The 16927-nt window shown below is 40.4% G+C and overlaps 1 protein-coding gene across 1 annotated transcript; it reads right to left on the bottom strand.

Annotated features, from left to right (window-relative positions):
• Positions 1-162: 162 nt before the first annotated feature.
• On the bottom strand, positions 163-15063 carry LOC113133864 (DBIRD complex subunit ZNF326). Its single transcript, XM_026312856.1, has 11 exons — positions 14857-15063; positions 14364-14479; positions 13734-13824; positions 12777-13206; positions 12429-12504; positions 12165-12231; positions 2660-2807; positions 1630-1690; positions 1411-1541; positions 1232-1321; positions 163-370 (listed from the first exon to the last, which is right to left on the bottom strand). Exons 1-11 carry the CDS (start codon positions 14940-14942, stop codon positions 350-352), a joined length of 1317 nt encoding a protein of 438 aa, XP_026168641.1. The 5' UTR covers positions 14943-15063; the 3' UTR covers positions 163-349.
• Positions 15064-16927: the final 1864 nt, after the last annotated feature.

Raw genomic sequence — 16927 nt, 5'->3', positions numbered from 1 at the left:
ACAAATTGATTTTCTGTAATTATTTTACACAAATAGAAAACATCTGATTGCTAAGATTCATTCTGTCAAGTCGACCATGTGTTGATAAACTCACTGAAATTGACAAGGTGTGAAATGACAAACCAATATGTTGAGGAAAAAAAAAAAATCTGTGTACAAATCTGGTGTCAAGATGCTCAAGTTTATTCTGACAAGTCACATAAACAATATGTTCTTCAAACAGTGTACATGAGTATTGACAGCATTTATGTGTGACAGATTCAGAGTCAGCTGTTATTCTAAGTTCATTGTTCTTCATCCAACACAAATGGCATTTTAGTGTCAACAGTAAATTGGAGACTCGATTCTGTCATTCAAATGGGCTGCCACCCTGAAAGAAAAGAATCTGATGAGTAGTCAGGTAGCTAACATCAATAGCACTCACTGTAGCCCAAACGCAGTCCACTTTAATTACTAGTGGCCTTCTAAGGTACCGTACTCTTTGCTAGTGCTAATTAGACGTAGTACACTGAAAACAAATGCAATACAAAAGGTAATCCAAGTAAAATGTTTTACCTTTATTGATTTCAGGTCATTTAGATTTTGCTGTCTGAATTTATTCAATTCAATAATTACAATCATGTTTGCAATGTGTCGGGCCTACGTGATACTTCTGATATTTGGTATTTGATCACTGTATTATTTTCCACTACTTTTTTATATGTGTACTTTAATTTGATATATAGCTTATATACTTGAGTGATAGTGACAGCTACCAAACCACCTCCCCCATTTGAAATAGCTTTTTAATCGGATTAGCAAACACAGCATTCTGATAACCAGTTTAGCTAGATTTTTAATAATTTATAGATTGAAAAAACTTATATCATTTATTCCTCTCCAATTGGTAATTTGTGCTTAAATGATACTAAACACTGCCCTTTAAATGATGCAACACGCATTAGTTAAAGGACGTGTTTACCAGACAATACCTAATGCATAACCACATATTTTGGTACAAAAACAAAATGAAAATGAATTTAGTGTAAACAGTCCCTAGAACAAGTGTGACAACAATGTGACTGATTCAAGTAACGTGTTAAACATTACTCTAGAGAACAGTCTATTAATTCCTGGTAACCAAATGAGTATAGGCCTACAATCTGCCAATATGAGTGAATATTAATGCTATCAAAAAATGTATCTTTTTTCTTTACATATATTATGATAGTACACACATATATAGTAATACCTTCATGAAGTGTTCAAACTGAGGTTTCAGCTCCTTCATTATGGTTTCTGCTTTGTCGAGGCAAGCACGTCTCTGCTGCACTTCAAACTCCTTCAGGAAATTTTGAAAATCACAATGATAATGATGAGGACATATTTATTTCAATTATGTTCCAGTATTCTACTTTACAGAAGTGTTACCTTTGTGTTGGACAGGTGTTCCTGAGAAGTAATGTGAGCTTGCACCGAGGATGCAGATGTGGCTACAAAGATGCTGCAAGCTGCACAGTGGAACAGTTCCACTTTTGTCATGTGGTCATTTTCCTGCAGAGCTAGCAGTACAGATTATCACACTGCATTAGGCCTTTTTCGTCAGGAGTAGAAGATAATACTACAACACATTGTTTCACAGTTTGTTACCTTGAAGGGCACTGTCTTCTATGGCTCGACTACACTGACGGCTTTTATACAGCATGACCTCCTATACACACAAAAAAAAAAAACATGAGTGATAGTGAAAGCTATGAAACCACCAGTCACACCTACGTACCAACATTAGTGTATCTTTGGTATACTTAAAAACTGTTGGGGGGGGGTGGCAGAACAGGCTAATGGCCCGATCAGACAGTGCATTTTGCAGGTTGCATAGCACTGCCTTTATCACTGAAGCTTAAAATTGTTATATTTTTTAAATATAAATTGAAATAATCACTGTGATGCATCCTCTTCTTTTTACCAGGAAGTTGTCAAATGACTGTCCTTAGCCTAACCACTATATAAACCTCCATTTGATTATTCATCACTTATCTCAATATGTGCATATAAAAATGGATCAGCAGAGGGCTCATCCTCTGGCTCTGATTGAGATATGGTCAAAATACAACACAGAGAACGAGATTTGTGTGGGTACAAAAGACCCTTAGAAAGAGGTCAGATCACACGGACTACCACTGGCTGGTCTGAGAGCTTTGCCTGCATGATGATTACAAGGATTATTTTAGGACCAGTGCAGGACAGCTTGACAATCTGCTGTAAATTTCCAGGCCTTGGTAAAGAACACATCCTCCAAGAGCCACCACTAATTTCTATTCCATGTTCTTTCTCTAGTCCATTGCCACCTCTTAATTAATCTGACTAGACAATGGAAAATAAATGCAAATGACAACAGCTGCTTTTCTGCACTGAATTGAAGTGATTTTCATTTGGTGGCATTCAAGGCACTGCTAAAAAAAAAAAAGAAGGAAAAAAAAAGCAGGAGCCACAGAAAATGTGAAGCTCTATGCAACGCAAAGGCAGGGATCAAAAACAAACGCAAAACACTCTTTAACGTTTTTTTAAAAACCCACCAAGGCTGTTAAATGCACCATCTGATCAGGGCTCAGGGGTTGAGCCTAGGAACTTTTAATATGACATATTTAGTCACACTGTGTACATATTATACCACACATACCTGTAGGAAGGCTATAGCCAGATCATCATAATTATTCTGCTGCTGAATATGCTCCAATGTGTCCCAGTGACTTTTACTGTCCAGGTGATCCTCCAGCTCCTGCCCATTGGCCAACTCAATATCGCAAAGGTCACAGGTAATTGGGCTCCTACAAGAAAAATATTGAAACAAAAAATTGATTATTAAACAGTTATCAGCAGACCCTTAAACAGCCTAAGGTCTGTGTGTGACCATAGACGTCCTTGTTAAGACCAGACTAGCAACCAAAGATGCCAACAATCAAGTTAAAACATGGCAATCTTCAGTTATAAATCAGTATTTACAATAAATTTTGGTTTCTGTAGAGTGCTTCATTTAGTCATGCAGTCATTGCTAAATATGACTGTTATGGTAAATGGTTAAATATACACACAACATGTATGTTCTACATTTGTAAAGAAGTGTTTGTGTAATATAGGACTGTTAGGCAGGTTTGTACTGATGACCACTATGGGTATGCAGTTAGAAACAATGGGCACTTGAGGAAATCAAACTAAATTCTTCTTTATTGTTGTTAGGGGAACTAAGAGGTTGCAGGCTGGTTCCTATAGAGGAAATATATACTATTAGCATTACCGTTATTCAAGTTAACACAAACACAGGAAGTAAATAACAGTGTTTTTTATGGAACTCTTTAAGAAACTTACAGTCGTGACAATTCTTGGAAATACTACCATTATAAATACCACTACTACAAAAAATATACTAAGAACAAAGGACTTGTACAGAGAGCCAAACAATTGCCAACAAAGGATGGGCTCCCTTTTAGTTTCCTGTAGTCCACACATGTACGCTGTTGCTTAGCATGTTGTTCTCTTAAGATCCAGTACTTAGAACAGATACCAGCAAACTCCCTTTCTTGTCCAAGGTGAAGGAGCTTCTTGTTATAGGATACCATAAGAAGTTAATTGACAGGCTTCTTAATATCTAGTTCTACTGGAGGCATGATACTGAACTCATAGCTGTGTTCTCCTCATTCGTCATCTCAGTCCAATCAGTTTGGTTAATTGGTCAAATTCGTGTGCAAGGGTAGTGACTATCATTGTGGACTTGCTTATCTGCCTGCAGCAGTTTGTGCTCATCAAGTAAGGTGCTGTGTAGATGGTTTCAAGATGAGTGCATTTAAGGGGAATGCTGGCAGGAGAGTTTGTGTTAAATTATAGTATAGTATAATAATTATTAAATTATGAGTTGTTGCATTCATAAGATCCTTCCAGAATCTGAAGCTCTTAAAACCATCAGGAACATAACTGGCGAGAGGGAGGTTTGGATGGAAATACAGAATTCTGGCCTCTTCAGTTCAAGTATGACTTCCTTAGAGGCACTTGTAGGCTATGCAGGCCACAGGACTGCAGGAAGGGGGGTCAAGAGGTCCTGCAATACAGAGCTACTACTTCCAGTACCCTTTTCAGCCTAGGGATTTCTTCTGCACGATTAAGAGTAGTTGGAACATGTATATTCCAAATCCTTCTTTGGCCTAGAGGAAACATATGCAGTCCAAGACATTCCTGGTTTTGTGATTGGAGGAAAGACTATGTATCAGTGTCCACACTGAAGGACTGACGGACAGTTTAGAGGATCTTGATTCCTGGTTGGATACTTTTAACACGATTCTTTAAGGCATACACCCATCAGCAAAGACTGCAAGTAGTACCAAAGTGCAAAACCTGCCACTCAAATTTTATTTATGCAGCCCAACATCACAAATCATGAATTTGCATCAATGGGCTTTACATGTGAACAGCATTTGAAACCCTCTGTTCTCAAACCCTCAAATCTGATAATTCACTCAAACATTTGTATGTTCATTTTTTCCCTTCATATGTCTCTACAAAGAAAGGAGAAACATTTTGTCTTCAGGTAAGGGTTTACCCTAATAGAACATGGATTTGATGTCTTGGGTGATGGCATAACTGGCCAGAAGTGCAAGACAGCATCTATGAGCCCAATCTCCCCAGAGCTGAACTAAGAAGACGATACGCATTCAGACTGTGATAACAAGGTGACGCTCACCATTATGCTTCACAAGCTGATGGGGTGTGTACATGTCCTAGAACATGTCAAAACACAGCAGGCAGGCAGAAAGAGAACCCAAATGCAGATAAACAGATACAGTTCAAAAAATGGGTAGGTTCATGGCAAAGACCAAACCCAGTGTGAAAGGAAAACCAAACGTCCTTATGGAGGTCAGAGGCTTGAAAACAAGCAACTGATGTAGGGAGAAGGAAAAAAAGCTGAATTCAAAACAGGCAGAATCCAAACATGATGAAATCCAAAATCAAACAGATCACACAGGGAAATAGGATTAGGCAAGGTGGCAAGACAGAACCTTGTATGAATAAATACTATGGGAAACACATCAATCTGCACAAGAACAGAGGTACTTCTATGCCTTTAGTGCCTGGCCAATAGGACACACTATGTGAATACCCCTTGGATGGAGGACCAACGTATAGGAGACCCCATATGATGCCTGAAGACTAGCAACTCCAAGAGCAAGGGACCCCTTGAGGACAGCCCTTGGGTCAAAAGCCTCGGGACCCTGGGCAGATGGTCCAGGTGGTGACAACAAAAGGTGGAGTCCTCTGGAGGACAAGCAGGAGACCAGCAGCAAAGGTGGGACCCCCCTGGACGATGAGTAGGAGGACAGCAACAAAAGCCGGACCTTCAGGTGGCCAATGGCAAAGATGGATCCCTCCTGGAGGACTGCCAAGAGGCCATCAACGGATGTGGATTTGATCCCTTTTGGGTGACAGGCAGGAGGCCAGCAACATGGTCAAATCAGATCCCCTCTGAAGGATGGGCAAGAGATCAATGGTGGAGGGAAATTAGATCCCTCTTGAAGAATTTGAAAAAGGCAAAATGGTAAATGGACTTATACTTGTAGAGCACTTTTGTACACTTAAGTGCACTCAAAGTGCTTTTACACTATTTGCCCATTCATCCATTGTCACACACAATCACTCACAGGCTCATACATCGATGGAGCAGCCACCGGGGTTAACTTGGGGTTTAGTGGGTTGCCCAAGGACACTTGAGCAACACAACATGTGGACTATTGAACCACCAACCCCTTGTTTCATAGCCGACCTGCTCTAACCCCTGAACCACAGCCCCTCTAAATCTGGGGGATAGGCAGGAGGGCCAGCAGTGAAGGCAGAACCCCATTAGGGACTGTCAAAAGGCCAGTGGCAAAGGTGAAACCCTTCTCAAGACCAGGCATTAGGACAATGGTGAAGGCAGAAACCCTCTAGAGGTGACTGATTACCAACTGGGATAGAGACTGACTACAGGACAGGTAGTACCTGAGCCACTCCATCCTAACCTGTGGAATAGCACTGTGACTAGCCAACTGGCAGGCAGCTAACAGGCCCTGTTCTGTCTGGTTGGGAAACAGGGTAGTGGCTAGCAGGCCTAGCACAGGAGAAGCTGACCAGGAGGCTGGAGAGCAGCTAGAAGGCCTGATGCTAAAAAGTAAGGAAGCAGAAACAGGCAGATGATTACCAGGCCTATTACTAAGCAAAGAATGAATTATTACTCAATAAGTGGTTAATAAGACAACCTCAGGAAAGGTATGATAAGGATTAATATGAAATTTCTAACTGAAGACGGCTACCTTACTGGCAAAATTCAATTCTCATTTCCAAAAGAAAGCCAACATTTCCAGAAAATCAGGCTTCTCATTAAAAAAAACAAAGATTAAAAAATATTCCTAGTTACAACTGAAATATTGGTAGGTAAAAGAGAAATGGACCAAGAAACTGTCTCCTGAGCCCATTCTGGGCAGACTGTATGGTTATAAGTATAACAAACCAGGCAGGGAAAGTAACCGAAAATGCAGACATGCAAACAGGCCGATAGGTTCACTGCAAGGTGAGACCACTTAACTAAAAGTTAATAAAGGAAAGGGTGCCCAGTGGTCCAGCTTTTCTGAAGCTAGTCGCTGGATCTTCTCTCCTTATCTGTTGAGCTATAGCAATGTGACCTACCCACAAAAGTCCACACAGCAGAGCTGAAGAACCATTTGGAAGATGTCATTTCCTGGATGGAAGCGTTTACCATGACTCTCTAAGGTATATATAACACACCAAGGACTACAAGCAGACTGTTACTTTGATGTCCAAAAGGTACAGTTAAAGATGAGACAATGTTTACCATTATGCTCTGCAAGATGATGGGTGAATGTACCTGTCCAAAAAAAAGTATCTCAAAACACACCAGAAAGGCAGAGAGAGGGCCCAAATGCAGAAAGGCAGGTAGAATATCAAATGGCTAACTTACAGACTTTCAGGCCAAAATCACCAAGCAGGGACACCTGCGGTGATGTCAGAGTCCACATGCCAGTCAGAGTCATGCACAGTCCAAACAAATTAACAGATCCAGGGGAGTAAGTCAGAGGTTGAGTCCCAGACAGGATGAGTCCAAGCACCAGGAAATACCTACAAACAAACAGGTTACTTGGAGAAGCAGGAGCAGGTAGGTGGCAAGAATGCTAAGGCTGCTAAACCGAAATCCTAACAAAAGCACATGAGACAATCTGGCCAGGGACAAAGATAAGAGAAAAGTATATATACTGAGGAAAGTGGAGACAGGTGTGGTGGGTCTGGAAGTCATGACTGAGCAATGTGAAAATGGGAGGAATGTCAGAATAGCAGAGGGAAAGTCCAGAGAAACCTAGAGACCAAATTGAGAATGATAATTCACAAAGTAGTTCAAAGAATAATAAAATAATACTAGGACTGGTTTGGATAATCTCCAGGAGGATTTAAACCATTTTACATAACCCATCTGGACCAATTTCCTCGGCTATGGGTTAAGAGCCATTCTGTGCAATAAAAAGACATCATAACCACTGAACTGGAAGATGAGAATTTTGGGGCTGTCTTAAATTGTAGTAATTGAGTGACATATCTCTTAGTGGCATTACATAGACTTCTATGGTCCTGAGTTTAAGTGGAGCAAATGCTTTGTTGTGCTTGCATCTAGCTTGCGATTTATTGCTTTGTTATAGGAGAATATTGTGTTACCCAAGTTTCTCCATATCATGATGGTGGTCTATTTGAGCTGAACAAGTCTCAAGAGTAGTATCTGGCCTACATTAGGTGTTTTTAGTGTAAATGTCACATTACGAACTAGTGGAAAGCAGAAGAGAATTTTGCAGAGCCGAGACTAAAGAGTGTGCACAGCAGCAGGGTCCTCACCGGGACCAAGACTAACCATCTCAATGGCCAACAAAGATGGGGATAATCTGACCTGATAAGTAGAAGCTAAACTTTATTAAAGAGCTGAGTGGGTAAATCTTGGTGTCTGAAGTTAGTTTGTCAGACAAGACATTTTGGTGCCCTATCAAGTTCAAGGTAAGAACCCACTGAACAGTAACATTGCCATTTGGGAAGCATCATTACGTATGGCATAGTTTTCCTTTCCTTTGTAACTCAGAAGCACCTTCATAACCCTGAGAACAACTTCAGAAATGCAGGTGGAGTGGATGTGTTAAGAGAAGCCAATAAGGTTACCGTTTTGCACTTGGTGGTCTTGAGCACATCACCAGCAGCAGTTACAGGCATGAATCCAATCCAATAGGTCTTTTGTGTGTATCCAGCAGCACTCAGGAAATGTACTTATTGGCAATCTTTGTACATTTTGGTTTTGGTTTGCTTTAATAAACTGTGAAGTGACAGGCCTTGGATTTTTAGACAAAGATGCTATAGGTATGGGATAGTCTGACCTGTTAGTGGTCTCCTCCTACTTGCATATTGGTTGCTTTATATCTGTTAGTCAATATTCACTTGTGATTCCATTATCTGACATTGTGCCTCAATGTCCAGCCAGGTGATGAAATCAACAAGGTTACAGGAGGTTCCATAATAAACAGAACATGCATAACAAGCAAAGCAAATAAGAGACCCCTGTAGGTATCTTTCTCTGATTTGCATGATGCAAATCATCAAAGGCGCCTAACTATTACATTTCAAGCATGGGTTATTAAGGTCACCATTTTGCATTTGGCAGTCTTCAGCACATCACATGCAGTTATTGGTACAATACAATACGTCCTCTGGGGAAAGTTACCAGCATTCATAACATACACTTCTTGGTGATCCCTGTACTATAGTAGAGGGAAGTGTTTTGGTTTGCTTTTTGAGACAGTACACCTTGGTTCTTTTGGAGCTAAAAATGCTTTATCTTTAAAGTTTTATCTGACCACTGGTGTCTTCACGCCGCCATTGTAGTTGTTTTGTATCTTGTAAAATGTCACCATCTGACATTCTGCTTCAGCGTCAAACCAGGAGGCAAAGTTAGCAAGGTTCCAGGATGGACAGAACAAGCATAGCGAGATAGTTTTACATGGCTACCGATCTCCTGTGTCCAACCAGGAGGCAAAGTCAACAAGGTTACAGGAGGTTGCAGGATGAATAGAGCATACAGAGCAACCAAAGCAAATGAGGTAAGAGTAGGTACCTTTCTCTGATTTGCATCATGCAAATCATTAAATCGAAAAGTACTTCCTATTACATTTTGGGTAGAGATAATTCACGTTTTTAACCCTCTGGGGTCGACGCACGCGGGTTAAAGTAAACAAGGTTACAGGAGGTTCCAGAATGGGAGGAACATACATAACAAGCAAAGCAAATGAGGTAAGAGACCCCAGCCAGACCCTTTTATCTGATTTACCTAATGCAATATTTCACAGAGCATCTTACTACATTGCAGGCGGGGGTATTAAGGTCAGTTTTGCCCATGGTCACTTCACCAGCAGTAGTTTTATTAGATCCAACCCTAACTTCTGTGGAAAGTTGACAGCATTCAGAACATACTTAATCATTGATCCTCGTACCACAGTAGAGTGGTTTTGGTTTTCTGTTTACAGACTGTGATGTGACAGGCCTTCGTTCTTTAAGAACCAAAGATGTCTGTCTGCTACTTGTTCCATGCATTATTATAGCTATGAAATGGTTTTATATAGGTGGTGTTCTCCTCCCTCTTGCATATTGGTTCCTTTGTTTATCTGTTGATCTTCTCTGTTGACATTACCATCAAACATTCTGCTTTTATGTCCAGCCAGGTGGGGAAGGCAACAAGATTCCAGGAGGCTCCAGGATGGGTAAAACATACAATAGCAAGCAAAGTTGGCAACTTGCTCAGCGGGGAGCTTAGCCAAAAGATTTTCACATAAGTAGTATAGGCTAGAGCTGCTTGTTTGGCTGTGCTACCCAGGGACAATACAAGTGCCCTGACTCCTGGCTACTAACTTGTGAAGTACCTTAGGCACTAGCAGTTACTGCCATGACACCACCAAGCACAGAAACGTTCACACCTCCTCGTAGGACCACGGTGTTGTTTTGCAAGTAGCATTCGCCATTTGCCTCACTAAAGATTATAAAAATGGAAAATAAATGATTGCTGTTGCCAGTTTTTGGCAGGTTTGATTCTTGTGTCGGATCACGCTCATGACTATTCTAGTGACGTCACTCCCTGGCCAATCACTGGCCTGCAGACTGCTGATGTCACATTTTACTATTGGCTCAGCTCGCTTGGAACCTTGGCCAAGGAGGTACTAAAAAGGTACCTGCTTCCAAGTACTATGCCCTAATAGAAAACCCCAAAAACAGAGTCGAGTCGAGTCGGGTAGTGCTAGTGGAAAAGTCCCATAAGTCTGTGGCAATGCTGGTTCAATAGGTGAAGGGCCACACTAGACTGATGATCAGAGAAGAGGTTTGAACCCTGGCCACCCAAGTGGGCCTGTTCCTGGTAGTCAATCTGTAGCTCAGGAGTCTGGGTGCCAGTGTGGGATCCAGAAAGCTGAGGTAATTGATATTGCAGCAGAGGATTCAAGCATCACTTGTTGTTCTACTAGGTGGTAGAGGGAGGAATGCATGGTTTAGTGCAGGTGAAGACTGGAGGTAATGATGGGGGGGGGGTGGTCTGGAACTCCATTTGAAGCATTAGCAAACCTGTCGTATCAGAGATCCACCAACTTGGCAAGTTGCAAGTTACAGTCATGCTTTTTTGAAGGCTGACAGTGATAGTCCAAAGAACCATGGGAAGAAAGGTGGCATTGAGAAGTTGTCCTGTCCATGGGTCAAGGCTTGCACTGAAGCTCGTAGCTGAATCATGATTTGACACATTGCACCAGTATCATTCCACAAAGTAATAAGCTCTTAAGAACTGACCCATGTCAGTTGCTGGAAGACTATCTACAAAGTAAATTTGGTTGGAGCCGCCACTGACGCTCGTCTCGATGGAGCACGCTATTGACTGGAAGAAGCTGTCTCTTAATTATATCCGATATAATGTGGCCAGTAATCAGCCAAATGAGAGAGGGTTTAGAGTGAGTGACAGGTTTCTCACATCTATACAGGAAATACATGCTATGAGAATTACGTTATTAAATTCAACAGATAATGCAGGAAGTAAATATCAAGAAACTAAAAGAATATACAACAGTCACAATAAGTCCATCTTACACAGAAGGACTACTACTACTACCACGACTAGAAGCACAACTACTAAAAACTTCTTTAGAACAAAGAACGTACATATACACAGTCAAACAACTATCAGGCAGGACTGAAAAAGGGCCAACATCTGAAACTAGTCTTGTATACGAAGCTTCACACCGGTTAACACTCCTCATCCTTTCTTTTCCAACCATGCTCTACACGACAACATTGCTATGTTAACTCCTAACCTGTTGCCCCTGACAGCGGAGAGCAGACATTAAGTGTTTACAGATGAACAACATTAAAACTGCCATGATGCAAATATGAATATTGGAAGAGGAACAGACCTTTTGAAAGAAGAGACATTTTTCACAGTTATTAGGATGTGTGGATCAAAACCAAGCAGGACTCAATCAGTCATGAGCCAGTCCAACACGGTTCTTACATCATAAGAAATGCAATTGAAATGTTAGCAACAATAATAGCTAACATTTGTAGGAGGGTTTGCAAAATTGTCAAGTAAATGACATGAAATATATTAGTTTCCACATTGTTAATTATACTCTTTTTTTTTTTTTTTGCTGATCACCTTAAGGTTTATACTCTATCACCGTGGCTGACATATTTTAGTCACAGCTATACTGATCTATCTATGTAGTTTGCAACAAGAGTGATGTGTATTAAATTTGGACAATAACATTACTACTAATATAAGATAATGTAACTGTATAGATTATGTCTTACTGATAACACATTAAAAAATTCTTGTTTCTCAGGACTTTGGTAACTTAAACTGCTGAAGAAATCGATAATGCACATACAGCTAGGGACCCAGAAACTGTACAGTTGCGAGCAATAATATTATCCTGCAAAATATTAAAATAACAAACATGGTAAATACGTGTTGTGTCCCTGTTTTTTTGGAAACACTTTATCTTGTCCAAATCATTCTGAGTGTAATGTAATATTCTACATGTAGCTGCTTCAAACAATGGGACATTATCACTATGCTTGGCGCTTACTTGTCCATTATTATATTTTTGCTTCTGTTCCTTGTCACCTCTTTGGACGATGTGATGCGGTCCTGTCCTGTGGAGCAATATTACACACAGAACAACTCAGGTTCAAGTAAGAAACAAGTACACATGGCAAAAATGATCATGTCAAAAATGGTCATGTTCATTCAAAAACCCATAGTACTGTTGATGGGTTTCCAAGCAATACTCTCATGATGCTTACAAAGCAAATGCAATGCATGTAATCCACACACGAACACACCATTTTACCTGTTTCCACATGCCCCAACTGATGCTGATAATCCCTCTGAAACCTAGGTGGGGATAATCTAACTGCAGTGGACATCTAGAGAGGAGAGAAAGGACTCTAATTCTTTCCAAGTATCACAGGATTGGCACTCCATATAATAATGAAACTCTGACTGTTTTATTAAAATATGTATATCAAAGTACAATAAATAGGCTCTGTTTTCTCTTTAAGTCTACAACTCAAGGTTGAATGTAGTCACAGAACCCAAATTATAAAAAATTTTTAATAAAATTAAAAAAAAAAAAAAAAAATCTACATTCAGAATGCAAAAACACCCATTGTCGTAATCTCAGTTTTACTGGTGGTACCTCTCTCCTGTATTCTGGCACCGTTATCCTCTCCTCCCCATTCGTCCTCTGTCCTCCATAAGATGCAGGAAACCGCTGCGTGGAAGAGCCATGAATAATCCTGTCAGGGCTGCATACCTTGTGGTCCAGAGGTCTACGTATTGAGCCATACCCCGGTTGGTCAAGTGATTCAGTGTCTTGGCTGTAAGCCCTTCGTTCAGACAGTCTATGACCTGGACTGAGGCTTCGATTCTCGTTGGGTCTGGTTTCAGTGTTAAAGAGTCGGCTCCCTGGCTCAGAGTCCCAGCGGCTCTTGTTACGGGTGCCTCTACCTGGAGATAAAAGTTTACGTCCCAGCTTGTTATCCTGGTCAGATGAGGAGTTGTTGCGATCTTTGCTCTCAAGCTCAGAGTCTGACAAGATGGGGTCATAAGGGTCATAAAGCTCAACCCTGAGGAAGAGGGAAGAGGGATTATTGTGTTTGTGTTACATGCTATTTACACTGATGCACATAATCTTTAAAGACGTTTTACCATTAACCACTGAATGTTCTCACACAGTAAATATGTCAGCAAATTGTGTGATCTAAAAGGAAAAAAGTTTTTTTTCTGGAATGAAATAAAACAAATTCAAGACCCATTTGGTGAAATTGGTCCATTGGTTCCACCTGGGATATTACATAATGGGGTCACCTTCAGACAGCTGATATTTCAGCATTTCAAGTCACCACAAGACACATTTAAAAATGTGGAGCATCTTGGCTTGTGACTAGAGGAGACATCACTCTCTACCTGACACTTTGTCAGGCGCTCATCCAGACTGGAAGAAGATCCTACAACTGTAGACTCAGAGCCTCATTAGGTCAGTGAGTGAAAGATGTAAAGCAGAGAGTGGCCGTAGTCACTTATTAAAGGGACCTGTAAAACATCTTGCAGCATTTACAAAGGAATTATAAAGTCGGCAGAATCCCTGACTTACCTTTCTGAACAGATTGTGCTTGTGTCCTGAGAGTCGTCATCTTCGTCTAATGGTTTGAATGAAGATTTCCATTTACCAGCAGAAGGATACACTGTAGAATCCATAAAGTATTATCACTGAAGACAATTTATATTGACAGACAATCTATAATTGCACTAATTACCAATGAAATGAAGTGTGATTCATTCCTCTGGACATCAATAGTAGTTAAGACAACAATTAACACAATAATCCTTATAGGCTTCTTGGAAAAAGGACCCAGACACTAATAGAGTGGCTGGCCTTTTTGTAAACCACACAAGAGTATTTACAACTTTACATAAACATGCATTATTTCTGTTTATGCTGACCCTCATCAAATGCAAAGCTTTTAGATGTATTTTTCTTACAGCTACACACACAGACTTGTTTCCACTGAAGTATTTATAATGTCAAAAAAAAATCATCAGACTCAAAACTTACACAAGTTATAAAATCCATCAGTGAAATCTAAGTGTTTTTGGTCATTCCCCTTCTCTCCCCTCATTTTCTGTCATTTCTCTGGTGATAAAGTTCTAATAAAAACTGCATATGCCCCAAAATTACATTAAAAAAAGATCATTTTTAAAAAAAAACAACTTCACAGGTTACCTGCTCGTTTCTGGACCGATATTGTCTTAGCACCCATGTCAGATGTCCTGATGTTTGGGTTGTCTCCTGGCTTCACGGGGATGTGTTTCATAGCTTCTATGAAGTATATGGGTACTCTGTTTCATGGCGCAGGAAACAAAACAAAACAGAAAATGCGACAGTTCCACAAAAGCAAGTAACGATACCACAGTAATAGGCCCTGAGTATGTCTGTGTGAGAGCACAGGCAGGATGATAACACGTTAGCCACCTAAGCTTAGCTAGTGCTATTAGCTCGGGCTGTTGGCTAAATCACACACAGAGCAGCTCGTTGCTAATAAGATACTGAGGTCAACGTGCTAACAGACAGGTATCCTATATGTCCAGTTAGTCAACAGAAAGTCATCACCCTAACCCAGCAGCCGCCTTACATGTAAATCTGAAACTTTCCCAAATAAAGGAGCGGCCAGCACAGCACTAGCTACACGGGGACAGCGCGCTCAGCACCGACTTACCTCCCGGACAGCTGCTGTTTGTAAACCGGAGCAGCTACTTTAAGGATGGTAGAAGAGCTGAACGGCACATTGTTCTGTCGGTTCATCGTTTGGTCGCTTTATGGGAGCAGATAAATCAGCATGTGTGTGAAATGCAGCTAGGATAGTTCTCCTACAAAGAGCTGGCTAACGGCAGCTACCTCCACCTGCCGACAGATGGCAGCACCCTGTCACCCTTCGTGTACATGTGTCACCCTTTGTATTCCTGTACCTGCTTAATGCAATGAACCCACTGTGTCATCCAGCTAATAAAGACCAAGTACAGTCATCTACAAACATCTGTTTTCCAAATAACATTCAGGCAGAAAAAAACCCATCTAATTTAGTGTGTTTAGATTTCTATTACTAAATGCCAATAGTAGTTACAGTGATTCTGTCTGCCTGGGAAAAAAACTTTGAATGTTACCTTTGAAAGGAGAACAAAACCACCAGTTCACTTTTTAGTCAGTAATAAGGGGATAAAAACAACACACCTAGATGTTTAGAATATAATTGAACAAGTGCTCTACAGAGAACATCAGGGTGTTGGGCAGACATAAAGCATCAGCTGAAAGGTGAGCTAGTCTAAACAAAGTTAATGAGCGTGACAGAATGAGCAGCAGTATGTGTTTGTGCGTTTAAAAAGATAGAGTATCTCAAGGCTAGATACATAGTGATGTACAACAGGGCTCACTCATGCAAACAATGGCATTAGTTTGTAAAAGGTCATAAGTTCCCTGTATAGTTTGATCCATGTATTGGAGAAGCAAATGGTCAGATAGGAAATAAAAATTATATATTAGATATATTTTCTATAGGAACATATGGATGAATTAACTCAAGATGCCCATTTTTATCTTTTTAACAGTAGGTATCTGCTGAAAAGGATTGTGGATGTGGGTTAAGCTTCACATTCCAGAAGAAAAATCTGTGACGTCAAGACAAAGACTAAAGCTTCTTTACTATCAATGATGTGGAAAGAAATAACGTGGACCGGTTTAACCCTTTACAACATGTTTCTTTGTAGAATTAGCAGGTTAGCATTATGAACCATTGTACTCAGTCACTGTAACTCTTCCACTCTCTGTCTCTTGATGTACAAAAACACTTTGGCAGAGGGGTCTTTGTACGGAGCCTTCGAGGCAACATGTGCAAAACTTTTTCTTTTTCATTTTTCTGTCACAGACAGGAAACAAACAAACTTGTGGAGTGTTTTTCCAGGGCTGAAAATGTGAAGTAAATTTTGAGAACAATAAGTACTCCTGTTACACAACAGACATCTGACTTATCAAACACAGGCTGTAGCTTGGCATCTATCACAAACACACACACTCATTTCAAATCTCACTCACACGTCCTAAAAGGGAGGGGGTCGAGTTAGAGCCTAATGTAATGAAGAGCGACTGAATCAACAGAGGGCAGAGCTGCCTTGCGTGCTGTGTCAGCCTGATGGAAAAGGGCTAATCAGACACACACCAGGCACACAAATTCTGTAACTGCAGGAAAAGGCATGTCATGCAAATTAACTCTGAGCAACAAAATAACCTGTATGGGCTCTCATTGTGCAAGTCTGGGACATAGGGACAGTAAATGTGAGCAATTAAATAGATGAAGTCTTTTTATGGAGGAGTATGAACAAAACCTTTTTTCTCATTCCCCAGTTTAAGGCAGAAATAAATGTACAGTTAATATTAAGGAGAGGGTATTTCTTTTTTCACTTTTTTGTGTGTAAATAAATAACAGCTAATTGCTGTTGTGTTAACTGTACAGTCATACTGTATTTAATATTATTAGTTTCACCCATGCCTGATATGACACCGCAACATGTCTTCAGATTTGAGTTATCTGGGAAAAATAAAAAAAGAATACTGTTAAGAAAGATATCAAATTAAGGTTAGCTAGAAAAGCATAATGGCATGCCAAGATAAACATAACATGAAGAAGCCCAGCTTGCACTTAAGTTTACTTTTACTGTAACAGGAGATATTTATCTTTATCTTCTGTGGGAAAAAGGTTCTTGTTCAAGTTCACCTTGCAGAATGGAAAGTAGTGA

This window comes from Mastacembelus armatus, chromosome 17 (genome assembly GCF_900324485.2).
Source record: "Mastacembelus armatus chromosome 17, fMasArm1.2, whole genome shotgun sequence".
In the NCBI taxonomy this organism is placed as follows: Eukaryota; Metazoa; Chordata; class Actinopteri; order Synbranchiformes; family Mastacembelidae; genus Mastacembelus; species Mastacembelus armatus.
This window is presented reverse-complemented; position numbering and strand designations above follow the sequence as displayed.

What these genes read in the sequence shown, in the direction of transcription:
- LOC113133864 (XM_026312856.1), bottom strand. Translation starts at nt 14,942, where the DNA reads ATGAACCGACAGAACAATGTGCCGTTCAGCTCTTCTACCATCCTTAAA. An exon ending in GTTGGGGCATGTGGAAACAG is followed by an intron (nt 12,232 to 12,428) that starts GTAAAATGGTGT and finishes ATTGCTCCACAG; the next exon opens with GACAGGACCGCATCACATCG. An exon ending in AGAAGACAGTGCCCTTCAAG is followed by an intron (nt 1,542 to 1,629) that starts GTAACAAACTGT and finishes CTGTACTGCTAG; the next exon opens with CTCTGCAGGAAAATGACCAC.